The 19,072-nt window shown below is 40.1% G+C and overlaps 3 protein-coding genes across 9 annotated transcripts in view; 1 reads left to right on the forward strand and 2 right to left on the reverse strand.

Annotated features, from left to right (window-relative positions):
* LOC102300253 (potassium channel subfamily T member 2) overlaps positions 1-1,822 on the reverse strand; it is a 42,610-nt gene extending 40,788 nt beyond the window's left edge. For both annotated transcript variants that reach the window (XM_014340064.2, XM_014340063.2), the window contains exon 1: positions 572-1,822. In XM_014340064.2, the coding sequence (XP_014195550.1) occupies positions 572-660 (89 nt within the window). In that variant the 5' untranslated portion in view covers positions 661-1,822. The remainder of the gene's footprint in view (positions 1-571) is intronic.
* A 121-nt stretch (positions 1,823-1,943) lies between these two features.
* qtrt1 (queuine tRNA-ribosyltransferase 1) lies at positions 1,944-7,511 on the reverse strand. Its single transcript, XM_005942287.2, has 9 exons — positions 7,107-7,511; positions 6,919-6,987; positions 6,668-6,806; positions 6,360-6,554; positions 4,674-4,812; positions 4,297-4,372; positions 4,089-4,198; positions 3,676-3,760; positions 1,944-2,935 (listed from the first exon to the last, which is right to left on the reverse strand). The coding sequence occupies exons 1-9, from the start codon at positions 7,383-7,385 to the stop codon at positions 2,783-2,785; spliced, it is 1,245 nt and encodes a 414-aa protein (XP_005942349.1). The 5' UTR covers positions 7,386-7,511; the 3' UTR covers positions 1,944-2,782.
* Positions 7,512-7,608: 97 nt separating this feature from the next.
* Positions 7,609-19,072, forward strand: part of dnm2a (dynamin 2a) — a 32,417-nt gene continuing 20,953 nt past the window's right edge. For 3 of the 6 annotated variants that reach the window (XM_014340065.2, XM_005942281.3, XM_005942282.3), the window contains exons 1-5: positions 7,610-8,056; positions 16,029-16,102; positions 16,323-16,472; positions 17,625-17,828; positions 18,759-18,857. In XM_014340065.2, the coding sequence (XP_014195551.1) occupies positions 7,896-8,056; positions 16,029-16,102; positions 16,323-16,472; positions 17,625-17,828; positions 18,759-18,857 (688 nt within the window). In that variant the 5' untranslated portion in view covers positions 7,610-7,895. Of the gene's footprint in view, positions 8,057-16,028; positions 16,103-16,322; positions 16,473-17,624; positions 17,829-18,758; positions 18,858-19,072 lie in introns of all 6 variants that reach the window. The other 3 variants (XM_005942285.3, XM_005942286.3, XM_042228612.1) reach the window with 2 other exon arrangements.

A 19,072-nucleotide genomic window follows, 5' to 3' on the forward strand; every position in this document is an offset into this window, starting at 1 on the left:
CTGAGGGAGACCATTTGAAACTGCTTACCCAGGTGGCAGATGTTTCACTGTAAATCTCAGAAACGAGGGCTTTAGGGAATACATAAAAAGGGAATAGCCCAGTGTAGGCATTCCTTGCTGTAACTGTTCTTTAATTCTTCTCATTTGAATTCAATCAAAGGATTATTTTGTAACACTTTATATGTGTAGATTTGCACAAACGTGCCTCTTGCACGAAAAGAAAAACAAAACAAAACAACAACTTAAGATTAAGGTGTCTTTTAAAATATGTTTTCTTCTATGCTTTCATATTGCCTGTATTGTCTTAACAGTATTATCACCAGTCGCCTCTGCGCACACAGGGAGACGAGAAAACCTGTTGCAGCAGCGCCCTTTAAACGGAACTGCAAAGCTGACCATAAAATTCTCCGAGACATTCATGCACCTGATCTGTTGAGATCAGAGTGATTTGATGGCGGTGCAAAAGAAATGAGTACTTTCTAGACACAGTGATATAATGTTCTGATGTTGTACTGATGCGCAACGGATTCGGTGCGCCGTGCGTAAACGCTATAAGCAGCTGCATTCATACCTGTCGTCGCTCTGCCAGTCCCCAAGCAACAGGTCTCGGAACCGGTACCGAGGGGGCAGCGGGAGCACCTCCTTCTCCAGTTCGACCATGGTCCCCCTCCTCAAAACCCAGAGACAGAGACAAATACCACCGCAAAACGCACCTCCACAGCGAGGAGGTGATCTCCTCCAAAACCAACTCAGTTCCTCTTCCTTCTGCTATTCAGAACATAAATCAGTAACGAACACATTGATACACCTCATGGTACCGTATTCGTCCTTCTTCAGAAAAAAAGAAAAAACATCTCTCTTCTCTGCCACCCGTCACAATGCAGCTCTACTTTTCTTCACACTGAGGCAACAGGTCGAAGATGTTCATCCGTCGGTGGGTAGGGGTGGCTCCACTTTTCTGTGACAGCTGGAGAGCAACTGGTTGTCTCTCTTTAACACCAGCATCCTCCCTGCCTGAGCTCCACATGGACGCACTGACTGCAAATGTGTAAAGAAACGTCGAGGAGAAGCTGTTGCCACTTTCCCCCCTCCCCTTAGTCTAACCAAAATAAACATCGACAAAAACTGTGATTTTAATATTATTTTCAATTAGCAATAAGCTCTCTCTCCGTCCACATCTGCTCTACACTGTGAACGATAATGGTCTCTGTAACCCACGATAATAATAATTAAACTGTTACACATACGCACACGTGATGCCCAGAAATATCTACTGCACTGTAGAGACCAGCGCGGATCTCAGTCGTGAGTCTATTTCGGCGCTATAGTTCTCCACATTTTTCTTCAGTATTATTCTTTTCATAAATATCAGCTGTTGGTTGTTTTCAATCAGGAGACGTGTTTGTCATGTTGGGAATTGCTCTGCTTTAAAAATACATGAGAGCAATTTATTTAGCGCAAGGCTTTGGTCGTGCATATTCATTTCCAGACACTTAACACGATTCTACACGGCTTACCAAATGAGCTCTGAGTGCTGCTGCTCTCTTACTATGTATACATATGCTAAGTGTATTCAAAATACCCAATCAAAGCAGAAGATACAAAAAAAACAAAACAAACCCCCCCACACACACAATTAATCACAGACTTTAAATAAATAAATAAAATGGGAATCCAGGCCACCATTTGAATTCTGTATCCTCCCTTAATGGACATAATCAATACACATATGTAATTAAGGGAATAAAAGCTTGCAAACTTACCGCTTTACAGTTTCAATCAGTACTCAAACATCTGTGCTATATATTAGTCGGTCACACTTCACCTCTTAGGGGTTTAATCTTGTAGAAACTCTTGGTCACAACAGAAGAGGTGATGAAATTCAAATACGGTGCTTAAGAGGCCTGTTGACCCAAAGCCGCAGACAACAGGTGTTATTCAAATGAACTTTTATGGATTAATATTGATAAAGCAGCCTCTCCGTGGGCTCCACACAAAACCAAAACGTCAAAAGGTTTACTGCCATCTAAGGTTGATTTGATCGATGTTGGGCTTGGATTGTAAGCACGTTGGCGTCAGTGCGTTTGTAAACTCAAATGACTCATCTAAATGTAAATGTTTGTTATTTTGCGCTTCCAGACAGATTAACTTTATCCCCAATTAGGAAACTTGCACAAACATATTCAGGTTGTCGTAAGCCTGCAGTAGTTGCATCCATTTCGCCCTCTGGTGGCCAATCAGGAAGCAATCTTCATTCATCTTTGCAAACAGCTGACAACAATTTGTCTGTTAAAATTAAAGTTAAAAGCTGAGAATATATACACGTCGACTATTACTCTGCCTTTGGTAAAAAGGAAAAAAAAGGTACCTCTGTAATACACTTAGCCATTAAAACATTAAAGAGGTTGACAGGAAGGCAAAAATATTTAATTTCAAGTGGGTGAGCCTGGCTGTGTAGCCATGGTAACAACACAAAACTGTCTGCGGATATCAGAGGAAATAGTTCATGTGTTTCAAACCTCATTTAAACTGCATTCAGTCTAACATTACCATAATGTGTACTCTGAGGACAATCTGCAGAGGCTGCGTAAAGCAGCCTGTTGCAAGGGACAATCGGCTTTATTCCAGTAGATCAAAAGCCATTCTCCTCACCGCCAACAAAACAAGCAATTCATATACAAATACAGACAAAGAGTAGAAAACAATCAGCCATAAAAAAGTCATTTAAAACAATATAAAATCTGTCAGTTGAGATGAATAGCAAACAGTCATCTCCCAGCTTCTAGTCCAAAGTAACGTTAACAGAAGCTAAAGCATCCACAGCCCAGCTGGGGTACTGGTCACCAGAAGGAAACAGTCGCTTCATGAACGTCCGTATGAACTCAGGGAAGCGGCCTTCCACAATGCTCTCTCTCACAGAGCGCATCAGCGTGAGCTGCAAAGACAAATGATTGATGAACTGAGGAAAAATAATGCGATTATTATTGATCTGCAGTGGGAAATGATCTTCTGCTGTGCACAAGGTCAGCTACAGGTCAGTGTCCTCTGAGGTAGTATGTTAATGTTTTGCAGCGATCCATTAAAAAGTTAATGAGGCATTAAACTCTGGATCAAACATAGAGTGACCGTCCGATGGTCAACCATCACTCCTGGACACTTCAGAACCACCATACAAGTGGCTTAAAAAGAAAAAAAAAGAACCAGCAAACAAATAGGATGCGTAATCAATTGGATTACATTGGTTGCGATTTCCTAACACCCATTTTGGCGACATATCTGTAAGAATATTTGGCTTTTTGTGCTTCTGATTATGTCAAAGCAACAAAACGAGTTGTGCCCCTGCCACACAAACCATACTGAAGGATTTAATAGCCATCACTGAGAGAACGGCATTGTTATGTCACATAAATTTGAAAAGATAGACATTTTTTTTCATATTTCTGCCAGAGAAATTCAACTTTCAAACATAGTGTGAAAAATATGTCGCACCTCAGGCTTATTGACTGAAGATGTCAGATACAGGAGATTAATAAACTGATTAATCGTCAGATTATTCCATGCATGTGCCTTTTTAGTACCAGTATGTCGCCTGCTTTGAAGCACATGAGAAAACTGTCAGAATAAAATAAAGAAACCTGTACTTTGTCAGTCATAGAAGATTTTACTCGAACTGACCTGGTAGGCAATGTTGTGGATAGTGATGTGATGCATGGCTGCAGTGTCACTCTTAAACAGAGCATGCAGGTAAGCTCGACTGTGCCTGAAAGAGGAAATGCAGACATTATTTACATTATTTAAGTGCTGAATAAACCCCCCGCCTACCCAGATTTTGAGCTTCCTCCTTTCACAGAACACTCTGCTTTTGTCTGCAGGACATTTTAGACCAAGTGATGCCAAAGGACTTCTTTTTGCTAGTCTTCAAATATGTTATTATCTAGATTTAATTTTCTCAAAATAAATAAATATAAAATGAAAACAGGTAGAATAAGAGCCAGCTGGCTAAATGGGCTGTTCTAGGGCACTAAAAAGAACTTTCTAGGCTTCAATTTCTGTCACAGTAAAGAAAATGCTTTGGCAAACTGACTTACTTCTTGCAGGTAGGACACTGGCAGTCTGGGTCTATGGGCTGGAAATCTTTGGCATACTGCTTATGTTTCACTTGGAGAGTTCCCCAGGGCACCAAGGCAGAGCCAAACCTCTGAGAGAAAAGAACCATGACTGTCAGAACAGAATGAAATACATCTGAAGTCAGTTGTGGATCCTAATGCGATTTCTCAGAAGGTAAAGACGGATTACCGCAGTGCGTGTTGGGAAAACGCAGTCAAACATATCACATCCCAGGGCGACGCATACCACCAGATCCACAGCATACCTACAACACATGACCATGTGAATTTATTACGTGGTTAAATGTACCACAGCCAATATTCAATTACATTTTATTTAATCACAACAGCCGTCGCCTCAAGGCACTTTATATGGTAAGGTAGACCCTGCAATATTACATACAGAGAAAAACCCAACAATCATATGACCCCCTATGAGTAAGCACTTTGGCAACAGTGGGAAGGAAAAACTCCCTTTTAACAGGAAGAAACCTCTGGCAGAACCAGGCTCAGGAGGTAAACAACCAGGTTCTCATGATGGATTTCAGTGAAAACCAGTAAACATACCCTACACCCATGAGATAGCGGGGTTTTTCCCGAGGCAGGTGATCAGTGCTTAGTGTCACCATCTGCCAGAAGTCATCCTTCTCTTCTCCTCCACTCAGTCCGCCAATGGCAAAACCAGGAACATCACGCTTAGTCATTTCTACAGGAAGAAGAAACAATATCTTAAGTGAAAGTCTGATCCCTTATCTTGAATTCTGATGCCCTTTCCAAACTGCATGGCCCTTTAAGTAACTCGGATTAGTTCCTCACCACACCCTGATATCTTTGATTCACATAAGCTTCCTCAATAGACTGAAACATGTAAACTTTTTAGTTAATGCTGCCACTTTTCCACTTACTGAAATAAGTGTAAGAGGAAAAAGTGATCAAGGCATTTTAGCATGTATTCAGCCTTCATAAATACGATGAAATTATTCAGCTTGATTTTCAATATCGGTACATGAAGAAAGTGAAAGAGCAAGATTAGTTAATGGAGACCCACTCATATTAATTGCCTGTTAAGTTTGACCAGTATCAGCACATTATAGATCTAGTGGTCATCAGCATATAGTCATGTAAGTCCATGGAAAAAAAGAAAATAAAATCCAGTAAGTGCCTCCCACCTGAACTCCTTAGAAGCAACAGATTTCCTTGTTAAAAAAAAACAAAAAAAAAACTTGGTATGTGTTATGAAGCTATTCCAAAAGAAATGTTTTCCCAGTTTTTAGGTTCTTAAAGTACATATTGGTGGATATACTGTTTTTTAAGACATTAGAAAATTTGACAAAGAATAAATCATGGCTGGAAAATGGTATCAAAATTTAGGTAAATATATTTGCTGTAACTTGTTTTGACCAGACACCCAACTCATGTAATAATATAACCCTGTGCAGTTTACACAAATGTGCTTTTTTGATGTTTTCTCCAGTGAATTATTAGAAAACATAAAAAACCCAGGGTACCAAGATTAACTTGATTAACAAGAATATTAACAACATATTAACTGGTGACGCTGTGGTGTTGAAACTGTTATGTCTCTCTGATATTGATGCTCAAATGCAGGTTATAAAAAAACAAGCTGAAAAAAGTTGAGATTTGATTTTGACTTCTGACATTTGAATGGGTGTAAAATTAATTTTTTTAAAACACAGCCCAAGTGTGTTTTTTCAGCCCGGAGAATTTAACGTGACTATATTCTGCATTTAAGTTATTTCAGCTCTAAAATGCTGGAAAAATACAGTGAATAGTGCCACGAAAAGTGCCAAATTTTAGCCCACCCCACGTATGTCTAATATGACTTTGTTTTCTTCGAGAAGCTGTAACTCAGCACATATCCTCTGCAGCACATGTAGCAAAGGGCACATCAGCTGAGCAGACAGTGGTGAGGATGCATCAGCATCTTCACATTTCACTGATAGTTTGTGATAAACAAAACTAATAATTCCCCCACTTTAACCTAACTTACATACTGTCTGAATATACAAGATAGTACCATCAAAAAGCAAGAACATTTCCCTGTGTGCTTTTCTTCCAGCATGCCTGCCAATTTTAGATCAATCCGATCACAAACGGGGGATCTTAAAGGACTTAACAGTCAAATTTCAGCCTTTATATCAATGTGTGTTTGTAAAGCACATCAGCCAAAATATATTTATCATTAAAGGAATCTCAGTGTCAGCATCAGCCTCTGTTTGTTTGTTTTTTTACCATCTAGACAGGCCTTGCGCAGCTCTGCATTCAATCCTCCCTGAATGATGGCAAAGAGGTTTTGTTTGTCTCGATTTTTATTGGCTGCTATACAGCGGTCCAGCCAGCGAACGGATCTATGCATGGCCTCTTCTACCCGTGGTCCTGTCACAGTACTGCTGACCACATCATCCAGCTGCATCATGATGTCTGACCCTGGAAGAACACAAAGAAACATGGAGGTAATGTCCGTCAGCCACAGAAATACTGACTAAAGCTCAGAGTATCTGCTGGTTAATGCTGAGTCAGTTATTTTACTCCTTGCTGACCCAGACTGTTCTGTATGCTGATAGACTTCTCAGGACTTAGTAAGATTTCTTTGCCGTCGTAGGGGGACCTGAACTTGACTCCTTCCTCCGTAACTTCGGAGAGCTCGACGAGAGACACCATCTGAAACCCTCCACTGTCCTGTGAGCAAAGAAAAAGGAACGCGTGGTTTTTAAGACAAAAGTTTCCAGTCACATGTTGTACTTTTATTTGTCATCCACGTATGACAAATAAAATGTGAAGTTAAACTCACAGTTAAAAGATTTCTCTTCCAGTTCATGAACCCATGCAAACCATTGGCTTTCTCAATCAAATCGGGACCCTTTAGGCAGCAGAAAAGACATTTACACAAGAAAACTGACATGAAATCGTCAACAAATGGTTTATGCCCAGTAACACACGAGATAAAAATTAAATTTGCGTTATAGCAAACCTGCATACCGGTCTCATTCCAAGGTGGTATGTGTTTCCAAGGCAAATCCGACATCCCAGATCTTCCAGCTGATCCACAGTGATTCCCTTCAGGGTCCCCTGAGTCCCGACGGGCATAAAAACCGGGGTGCTAACGGTGCTATGCGGCAGTATTAGATCACAGGCTCTCGCTTTAGTTACTGGGCATTCAGCAACAATTCGCAAAGAGAGAGGAGACAAAGCTTTCTTTAGGGACATGTTGTTCTCTATAGTTTCTGTATTAGCCCCACACTCTATGGGGGCAGCCATGTTTTACCGATCACGTGACATGAACGGACCTCCAATTGACAATCGTGACGACCAATTAGAAATTAATTATCTGATTCGAGCGTTAAGACGTCCAATCAAAACGAATTTTGGTGAAGCGGCAGCAACATTAGCCAATAAACCGCTTTTATTTGTGCAAGAGAGGCGGGGCTATAGTAACCGGCACCGATAGGATGTCATCTTCTGTGACCGGATGGTGTTTGTGTAGAGGAAGTTTTGCTTGCGAGTTTTCCGTCCGTTTCGACTGCCTGGGTATTTAGTTGAGGCGTTTTGTTATTATACGATATGATATTGGTGTGAACTGCATTACTGGGAAGCGCACAAGTATTCAAAAAGTGAATAAAAGCCCGAGCTGAAGAGGCGGGGTTTTAGCACTCTAGAGTAACCCGAGAGCACCCTGCTGCTAAGCTAACGTTACTGAGCTCGCTAGCGCGGCTAGCATTAGCCTCTGGTCTGTGTTGAATTGAAGGGGCTCTTCAAGCTCACGAAGCCATGGGGAACCGGGGCATGGAAGACCTGATTCCCCTCATCAACAAGCTTCAAGACGCATTCAGCTCCATTGGCCAGAGTTGTAATTTAGACCTTCCTCAGATCGCGGTGGTCGGTGGGCAGAGCGCTGGAAAAAGCTCGGTTTTGGAGAATTTCGTTGGCAGGTAAGTGATAAGTGTTAAATGAGCTAGTGTAGTGTTACGCCCTTCTAACAGGCCATGCTTGGTCGTACGTTGTCAAACAGCCCGTTTTTTGGTCTGGGAGGTACGGTACTTTTGGAAATGCCAGTCGCATAAAGCTAAGCTAACGTCACTTTCCCAGAACGTAACGTCAATATTGATTTACGCACTTGCGCTGTAGATTCAACAACTTCAGATACATACTGTTCTTGTGTATTTATGTAGTGTGATATTTGTGTTACGATCTTAAAAAGAAGCTTACTTTTTCTCTCTTTTCTTTACTTCATACAATTTTTTTTCAACTCGATTGGACCACCAACTGTTGTCTTGCATTTGCTGATAAATTCGTTTGTCCTGCCCAATATGTTTTAATATGATTAAAGGCTTGTTCTGGGTTGCCATTTTTTCAATAGACCTTAGTGCACGTAATCTTTTCTGTAATCTAGCTTAATGGGCTTTTCCCCCTTTTGTTCTCATATTGATAACTACAGGCCACACCCTGAGAGTCCTACAGAATTTACATTACCAACAAATTTAAAAGCTGGAGGGATGACTGTTTGTTTTACAAGGGAGGGAGTTTTATTGGATGGTAACTGGCAAGGTGTATGGAATAAAAGGGGTGTTGCAGTGTAGGCAGAAAGTCACCTGACTTGTATTTTTACAGCTACTTATTGCATTTTGACACAAAACTTTGACCTCAAAGCAGACTGTCTCTCTTTACAGTACTGACATTTCCTCAACATAGCAGACATAACTTCCCTTACCAGCTTCCTCTTTTGTTTCTGTTTTTGGCCAACGTTTAGAAATTATAGAAACAGACTTGACATCACTGTTTTTTGAGATGCATTGCTTTTAATCTACGGTCCTCCTTACCAGACTGGCTCTATCATTGTCATCAGGCTGGTCTTGTTGTTGTCGCCTGCAACAGCAATGAGTGAGATCACCCTGCAGTAAAAAGAAACATAACAAGTTTGCTCTGTAGTAGCTTGTTTAACAGGATTTCACCTCCTTTGAGAGACAATCAGTGTGTAGCCCAACCCACACACGTATGCAGGCTGGTCGGCAGACTGGAGAAGGCACATTGGCTATCAAGATGGCATGCACATAGGCTTTTGGTTGTAAAAACGGAGACAAGAGCATGTTGTAACTACTCTCGGGCAAGAACATGCATGCAGATTAGACTTCCACTCAGTGTGCAGTAATTCGGACGAGTGGGACTTTGTGCTGGGAGAACACTCAACACAAATCGGCAGCAATTAACTTGAGACATTTCATGGTGACCGTGATTTGCTATCGTGCTGGTTTTCCACTTTATGCGTGTTTACAGGGCAAACATACATCCATGTGCTGACAAATTATTGTAGCATTGTAGGCTGTTCACTTTCATGTACCTTTCATAAGGTGTGCTTAATATTGAAAAGAACACCATTTACTCTGTTTGCATGTTGATGCTGTGCGGGTGAATTTAATGAGGGCTGACCAGCTGAAACAATCTTACTTCAACCTCGAAGCACGGATCTTGGAATTTGTTCCCTCCATTGGGCATTTTGACATGTAACAGCTGTTTCTTGATTTTTAAAATGACACCTAAAAACACAACCATATGAGGACTAATGATTATCCAATTAGTGCTGTGTACAGGATTAGTGCCACTGTGAGCCACACACCACAATTGGGATGCTAACACTGGGTTGTTTTTGGCACCTCTGAGGCATGGCTATGGAGGAACATGTTGAATTGTTTTTTAACTTCACTTGTAAAACCCTTGCTAAACCTGTATGTTGGCAAAGCTACATATAGGTGTCCTGAGATTCAGACAGATCAGTGGTTGATTTGGGGAAAATTTAATTTCCTTCTGCTGTGCAGATCATTTAGAGTAGTAAAATAAATAAGTCAGGCTAGGCACACTTTAGGAGTTGCTGTACACTGCTAAAGCATTAGGCAAACCCATGAGTCATTGTTGACTAAAAGGTTTGTTTGAACCGATACCTAAATCTACTCATTTAAAAAAAAAAAAAAAAATTCAAAGCAGATGAAAATGGTGCGTGTAATGGTGTTGTGGAAAACTTCATTTGCAATTCTCTGTGGTTTCGCCTTTTTTTTTTTTTTTTTCTCTGTGGTGTTCTTTTTTCTTTTCACCATGAGTACTGAGCTTCTGTTACACTCGGTAATGGCTGATCTGTAATTTCCCCAGTGACTGAGATCTTTTCTTTGGTGAGGTGCATGTTGTGTGTAAAAGGCTGGCTTCATCTCTGTGTCCTATGGGATGAAAATAATCCCGGTTTTTTTTTTTTGTTTGTTTGTTTTTTTTCCCCCCTTTTGACGTACCAGCAACAATAGAAACAGTGTCACTTATTGCTGGGAAAACAACTGGGACAATGGAGTGATGATTCTGCCACAGACTGTAAAAGCTGCTCGCTTTCTCTCTCTCACCTGAACTTCATGCTGATGTCATGATCCACGGGTGCCAAGTGACCTCACCGCCTCACTGTTAATTTAGTAAATGTTTGACCGCCACAAAAAGCAGGTCGGATGCTGCTTGGTTTCTGCTTTACATTTCCTGGTTTCACTGGAGAGGGAAAACGTTGGGCTGGTTTTGGGATCATGTGACCTAACTTGCTATTCTTTTGGCCTCTGCTTTCAGCAGCATTAGTGTGGAAGACAAATATGTTTTGCGTGGTTGATCCACATTCTTGCTGGGGAGAAGTTTGTTTAATAAATTAGCTTGTGTTTCAGTCTGTTGGTACGCATCTAATCTTATTACATTATCCACCCAGCCAACTTAATGAGTGACCTCAGGTTTTACTGCAACACTGACTTGATTGACTAAATAAATATTTACAATAGTCTGTATTGCTTTGAGTTAATTTACTGGTCCTTACCAGAAGATATACTAAGGTATTACAAAGAAAAAAGTAATCTGTGTAGTTAAGAACTATCTTGAATAATAAGCAAATTTTCTTTCTGTGTGTGTTACTCTACTGAAATGTTTATGAACCAGTGCAAGTATTTTCAGTTCAGAGATGCTGATCACACCCATGTCTCTGTTTTGGCTTTGGTGTGTTGTGATTTCATTGTATCAGTTGGGCGCAAAGACGTCATATCTTGTAGTGCAAGCTGGCTTGGGCGGAGGTTATTATCAGATCTGTGGCAACTACGCTGCAAAAACAGACTTTTTTTTTTTTTTTTTAAGTGTTTGATCAGTTAAGTTTAAAGGGGACCTATTATGCTCACTAGAATAGAGTGGCTTTGTTGTTATCTCCTTTTGTGCAGCTCTTCATTTCAGCCGCCATCTGAAACAAGCTACTTTAGCTCTATCTTCAAGGACTTCCTTCCTTTGAACTGACTTTCTTCTGATTAGCTACCCCTTCACAAATAGCAAATTTGGATACCAAGCAACTATATCCTGTACACGTCACAAACACCCAAGAATAGGTGAAACTGTCAGAAACTCTCTGAAGCTTAGAACTTTGTCTTGATCTGATAAAATATTTTAAACATTGCTCTGCTTTGATTTCATGGCACATTTATCAAAATATGACCATGTTGACATAAAACCTATTCACTCAAGGTTGATGGTCAAGCTTTGCTGTCCTTTCTGCAAGTACTCTGGCATGATGGCGGGAATTATTGAGCAATTCAAGCAGAAGTATGGATGCTTTTGTGTAGTGCAGTCAAAGAAGAAGGAGCACACTCAGTTGAGTGGCAGAGAGTGAAGGGATTTTCCACTAAGCAGTTGGATTTTGGTAGTGCTTCAGGAGACTTTGCTGCCTGGCAATGGCTCTTCGTGCTCTCATTGACAAACTGCGGAGCGGGAATGTGGATTGCCATAATTATATGTTCATAGCCACTCCAGAGACCTCCTGAAGTCCCACCAAACCACAAACACATTTTTTTTGTGTGCTATGCCCTCCTGGGAGGACCTGCTGTGACTTTAGCATTTTTCATTTCTGTTTGTATGCTTGAAATGGAGACTTTGTAGCCCTGTATAGGCATGAGGAGAAGGAGGACAGGGTTGCTCTGCCTGTTTGTAAGAGGCAGAGGGTATAGGGGCTGGCAGGCAGGGGGAGGGGAGTTGGCTCTCATTCTCTCCCTTCCCTAGTCTCTCTTGATTTTGCTTTCTCTTGTGTTCAAATGAAGGGAGGGCAGCGCATGGATTGATGCTCTTTGCTTGGCAATGCATAATGCATCAAATGATACACAAGCTGCTCAGCCTCTTCTATCATTTACAGCGCATCAATAATGGAACCCTGGCCTCTTGCTTCTTTTCAATATGTCACTGCAGTTTATCCAATTCTGTCTGCGCAGACTGATTGGCTCAATTCTGTCCTTGCTGTATGTCTCCTCAAAAGAGCACTTTGAACCAAACATTATGGGCACTTTATTTTATTGCTGTGGATCTTTACCAGTGACCACTTGTAGAGACCGTAAGATGGGATTTCACTACCGAGAAGTCAGTGGAGAGTATCCTTTACCACCAATGCTTGCTGGCTTCCCTAGACAGCTTCTTCATACCATTTTCCATATCTGATCTAATCTTGTCACACCTGAAACGCACAAATTGGCTTTCTTCTTTTTCTGTCTCCTCCTTTTTTTTTTTTTTCTCTTTCTCTAAATCTGATCCACAGCTTTCTGCCTTACACAGCACCAGTGCTGAACCACTGACCTGTGGATTTTTGCTGACCCCTGGTCAACTGGTGAGAAGGTTCGGGATATTCCCCACTGTTTGATCACAGTCTAGGCCTAACAAGCAGTGAGTAGTATGGAAGCTCCCCTCTTTTATCCTGTGGGTGACACATTGCTTTCATCCACAGGGCCCTTAGACATGTAGGCCTGGTAATGAGAAGAAAAAGAGGATGTGGGTTAGTGACGCACTCATCACTTCTAGCAGTATTCCTGGCCTGGGAATACTGATTACCACCAGATGTAGTATGTTTGTAGGGCAGCAGACTTGACATTCAAAATTTATACGGGTCTGCAGAAAACTGGGTGGAGGCGTTTATCTGAAGGCTGACTAAGCAGTGTTATCCATGTGGTTAAAAATTCCATAGGTACTCTGTCACTTTAAGAGGAACAAAAAAGGTAACTGAGTAACTTCTCATTGTTTCCTATAAGCTTGGTGTCTCAGTTGTGCACTGTTGCACCCGTTGTTTGTTTGCTGTCATCTAAAGCTTATGCACTGCATTACATTTTGCAGTTGGCATGATGAAAGCCAGTTGTAGGTGCACCTATTCAACCTATTCTCCGACCTGGGGCCTAGTGTGGGAAAAGCATTACATGTTGCTGGCATTGACACAAAATCTAACAGCTGCTAGCTGAAACTGTAGGCCGGAGATCTGAATCTGATAATGGCTTGTTTTTCAAGTGGTTTACAGATAGTGAAACTACATTTATGTTACTCAGTCGAAATTTTGAACAGGATGTTATGTTCCATAGTGTGAGATGTGCTTTTCTTCATTTGTCAAAAAACTGCACATCCAAAGCCAACATTTGTAAGACCCTAACAAACAAAAATCATTATTTCATGGTTACAACTTGTGATGATGTTCAGTTAAAATCAATACAATGAAGTTTAACGTCTGCAGTTGTTGTCCCTTGCCGTGTTCAAATTTAGGCAGCCCATGCAATGGTGACTTATTTGTTGATAGTTTTGTGTTTGGCATCTACCATAACAGATTTACAGGATTTAATATTAAAAACAAAACAAAAATAGAATGGCTCTCATCTCTTTAACTCACTTTCAAAGAAGGCCCAAAAGTGCATAAAGACAACCAAAAGACAAGCCATTTGGCCTGCTTTGAACATCACTGACACTTTGTGGCGTTATCCAAGTGGCTGTAGAAAGTGGTAATGGTGGACTTAAAGGCAGCCTTATGTAAATGTGTTATATTCATGTAGATAAACCAGCAGAAGAAAGGGATTGACTCCAGACAAGGTGTTTTGCTATGTTACATAACCCAAACTCCAGACATTTTATATACACAAGCTATGTAGCACACCAAAAGAGAAAAACACAAGACAGAATAACATAAGACATCATTACAGAGGAAAAAAGTCAAAACTCAAAGTTGCCTCCTCAGCTTTGCTGCCACACATCTTCTCCCCTGGAATTGAAGTAAGCTTTTGGATAATCATAACAACACTGAATTTGCTTTAGCTGTAATACAGATAAATGCACCGCCTATGCACATCTTCAAGCTGAGCTTTAAACATAAAAGAAACATACAACAGAAGTGAAAAGATTTTCTTGTTACACCAAAAAGTTTCAAGACACGGCTGGAAGCATTATACACAAGTTTAAATGTTACAGGGGGAAACTTTTCTTCATGTTGAAGAAAAGGCAAAGCTATTTGGTGAGGAGAAGAATAAATGTATTCCAAAATTGCTGAACTATTGACACAGATGATAAGTTGCATAATTTTATTGAACCTACAACTGCATTCAGTAAACCACACAACTCTCTGTGGGTATCTGGCGTGGTCGGTGTCATAGGGCTGAGCTAGTTGATTCATATTTATTTTTATCATTTATTTATTTATTTATTTATTTTTAAATTCGATCTTTCAGCCTATTCATCTGCTTTGAGAGGGATCGCGGTTCCACAATTACCAACTCCATGAAAATTAAAGATTTAGCTATAAAGCCTGTCCATCTGTGCTTGTTCTTGGGGCTTGTGTGATATCTCAGCAGGAGACCTGCTGGTGGTCTTGTCAAGACTGGCTTCCCTGCCATCACACTTTCAGACATTTAGAGTGGCGCCTGTCCACCTTTGGTTTTAAAAGTATTAATGCTAGTCGTGAAGCTTTTAATGCACTTACTTCAGGGTAATTTGTTTTTGACAAGTCAAGTAATGGTATCTTCTCTTAATCCAGTCTCTTTATCCGTTTTGTACTCTGCCACGCTCTATTCAATTTTTATCTTCCGAATCGGTGCTATTTCTAAGTGGAGCATCAAGGTTTTAGTTAATCTTTTCATAAAATATGAATCCCATCACTAGAGTGTTTTTCCAGGTTGAATATTTCTGACTGAAACTGAAGTCATATTTTTCTCTTGTCAGACAACAAATTTTAAATTGTAGCCCATGAACTCGACAATCTAATTAGAAATTTCTCCAAAGCTGTTGTGCTTCAATGATAAAACATTGTTTCCTGTGTTACAATAAAAGCTTAGCTGGTTATTGGTCCATGCTGGCATTTAAAAATATTACAAAGAAAGTTGGACTCAAAGTTGTGTTCTTAGCCTAATTGCGACATAGTGACTCAAAGCTTTTGAAAACCTCCGTTTACTGAGGACACACTGAAGCCTTTGTGAGACTTTACTGGTTTAATGTGTGCTTCCTCTTTGTCTAGTTTTTTTTTTTTTTCCTGTTTTTCTTTTTTAAGATATTGCATCAAATATTAGTTAAACTGTTTGCAAACCATTGAACTGTGAATTGCAAATGCATTTAAAGCGCTAAGATAAGCACAGGTGCCTTCATTGTGTTCTAAGGATCACTGTCTGTGGACGTCCTGGGGGATCTGTTCTTAGATGGCATTATAATTACACGCTGTTTGGTTCATTATGAAAGGAGATCCATAAATTGAAAAGGGAAGTTGGTGTAAGCCATTGCAGATATGACCATAAATTCTATTTTAGGGTGCATTTTGCTCATACTAGCAGCAGTGGGTGTGCCTGTATTGGTCTGTCTTGCTGTAATGATGAGAGAAAATGACTTTGTCACATTTAATTTGTTGTGAGTGAAGTTGGAGGCGTGAAATTCTCCTGTGCCCATCAATTTACCAGAGGCCAAACAGTGGGGAAATGGACATTGAGTGCAGTAAAGAATTGATGTAACTTTTTCTTTCTTCCTGTCTCTTTCTTTTCATCTTGATTGCTTGTATTATGTCTTTTGTGTCACCTTTACAAAGTATCTGGTGTTTATTTTTTTTATTTTTTTCTCTCTGTCTCTTTCACTCAGGGACTTCCTTCCACGTGGCTCAGGCATTGTGACCCGCAGACCTCTCATTTTGCAGCTGATCAACAATAAAGCAGGTGAGTATGTCAGTCCTGTACACAGCCACATCCCAATCTCCTTTTGTAGCTGCCCTGCATATGGCCTCTCGGTCACAATGCCTCAAGCTAGGCACACTGTCTTCTATTTGCTGCTTTCATCCATTTAATATTTTCTCTCTCGCTCTCCCTTTCCTTTTTGTTCCCTTTGTTCTCTGTCTCCCCATCTCCCTTGTAAACGTTACCCTGTCACTGTGTGTAGAATATGCTGAATTCTTGCACTGCAAAGGAAAGAAGTTCGTGGATTTTGATGAAGTGCGGGCAGAAATTGAGGCAGAGACTGACAGGATAACAGGCTCCAACAAAGGCATCTCTCCTATCCCAATTAACCTGAGGGTGTACTCCCCACACGGTAATGGACACAAGTCTTTTTGAAACTTTAATCACAAAGTCCAGAAAATCATTTTTTAAAACTCTTTGCTCTCATGTACATATTAAGACCATTACCCCCCACACCCTTTTTTTTTCTAAGCCATTGCAGATACGACCATAAATTCTATTTCAGGGTGCATTTTGCTCATACTGTGAGTGTGAATGTTAATCCTCTGTTTCTCTTTAAAACTGATCATTGTTTTAGGACAGTACTGTCTGATAGGTTAATTTATTTATACAGCACACTTTTGAACTTTACAAATTAGCTTTCCAAAGGTCATTCTCTTATTGCTGGATGGTTCTTATAATAAAAGCCTTTGGGTCAGCTGTAGAAAGAAATAAAAGTCACTGTTGCATCCATGTGAATGATAAGCCATGTTAATGTAAATAACAAAATGTAAAGTAAAGCTGCAGGGCTATTGCAACTTTGCATGCTGAGATGGTGTGCTATAATCAGGGAATGCTGCAGCAATTTCCTGCATGCATGTAGATGTTTTCAGGGCTGTCAAGTTACAGATCACTTCTTGTGCCTCTAGTTGGTAATGGACAACACACCAATTATATGTCATGTTGCCCTTTATCATGTGTAGAACCCACAATGAAAATATCATGTACATTGAATGATCTTTTGCGCACAATGTCTGTTCTTGTTACCGGTACATGATGCTCTGACTGTGGCCTGGCATTGGCATTTAGTTGTATTTATGCGTGGAGTCTTATCAAGAATGCCTAGTGTGGAGCAGATTGGACAGTGTGCATTTGAGTTGGTTACTAAATGGCACTAAAATTTACTCTTGACTTCAAAATGGTGGATATCCTTTTTGGTTTAGGACTTGCCTACAATTTTATCTGTACTTCTTAATGTGTGACGTGTTTACCAAACCCTTAAAATAATACAGAATTAAGAATTTTTAAAATGTGTCACAGGCCTAGCTAGTATTAATAAATAGAACTGACCCAGTGTCAGTGCTCAGTCCTAATGAACTTAAAAATAACACCTTACTTGAGCAAACAATGATATGTATGGGTGTTTCCTATTTTCCATTCAAGAAACCTGATTATCTACTTTAATTCATCTGAAAAAAAATATGTGTTTAGGATTTATGTTGACTTCTGTCCTTCTATGACTCAGTGCTGAACCTGACGCTGATTGACCTCCCGGGAATGACTAAGGTTGCTGTAGGAGATCAGCCACAAGACATAGAGCACCAGATCAGGGATATGCTGTTGCAATTCATTACCAAGGAAAGCTGTCTGATCCTGGCAGTCACTCCTGCCAACACTGATCTGGCCAACTCTGATGCTTTGAAGATTGCAAAGGAGGTGGACCCACAGGGTAAGCGTGCATCTTTGTAGTAGTCTAACATTCAAAGAGCAGGCCTCCAAACCCAAAGTTTTAATTAATACACTTTAACATTGCATGTTATGATGCCTATTACCTTACCTTTAATCTGCTACTCCTGTTTCATCTGCACTTTAGTGTGGAGCAAGTCTCCGCATCTTATTTTTTCGCCAAAGGCCTCTGCCAGTGATGAAAGACACTGATGTAATATGTATTGTTGTGAACTGTTTGGAGTTACCAGGATTTGTGATTTAATTACACATAACATGTGATTTGAGTATCATTACATAGTTATACACAAACATCACCTCACTAAAGTAATAACACAAAAATCCCCTAATTTTCATGTAAATGGAGAGCACATTGACTAGTTGCTTGAAATGTGTAGTGAACTATGGTTACAAACCCAATTCCAAAAAGTGTTGGGACGCTGTGTAAAATGTAACTTTAAAAAATGAAATGATTTTTAAATCTCATAAACCTATATTTTATTTACAATAGAACACAAAACAAAGATCATTTAAAATGGACTGAGGCAAAGTGAAAAACTTTTCTGAGGTCAGGCAAATCAATTAAAAACATTTGCTGTATCATTAAATCAAAAATATGGTAAAGAAGACCCAGGACTGATGAGCATCTGAATTCCTAAAAGTTCAAAGTAGGGATCCTACACCGTAGTAAACATGGCCCTGTCTCAGGTTGTTGTTGTTGTTGTTGTTGTTGGACATTTGCTGCCATCAAATTAATTTTATTTTTTTTCCCTTAAATTAGTACCCTTTTCCCAGTTAGACACATAACATGTTTTTATAGTCTTATCTGAATGAAATATCACTCTGAGATTTGTAAATCATAGAATTTATTTCCATGTTGGTTACAAATATCACATTTCTGAACGTTTGTATAACTACACTTAATTATGTGCAGGTCTGCGTACCATTGGTGTTATAACAAAACTGGATCTGATGGACGAAGGGACAGATGCGAAGGATATTTTTGAAAATAAACTTCTGCCACTGCGAAGGGGTGAGGATTATGTACATACTTACAGGAATATGCATTTACTTGGCTTTAATTTTACACCTGGAATGACTCTGTGTGTGTGTGTGTGATATTGTGTGTGTGTGTGTGTGTGTGTGTGTGTGTGTGTGTGTGTGTGTGTGTGTGTGTGTGTGTGTGTGTGTGTGTGTGTGTGTGTGAGAGGTTGCCGATGAACATATTACTGATGCTCTCTTTGGTTT

This window comes from Haplochromis burtoni, unplaced genomic scaffold (assembly GCF_018398535.1).
Source record: "Haplochromis burtoni strain Fernald_Lab_line unplaced genomic scaffold, NCSU_Asbu1 Contig_335, whole genome shotgun sequence".
In the NCBI taxonomy this organism is placed as follows: Eukaryota; Metazoa; Chordata; class Actinopteri; order Cichliformes; family Cichlidae; genus Haplochromis; species Haplochromis burtoni.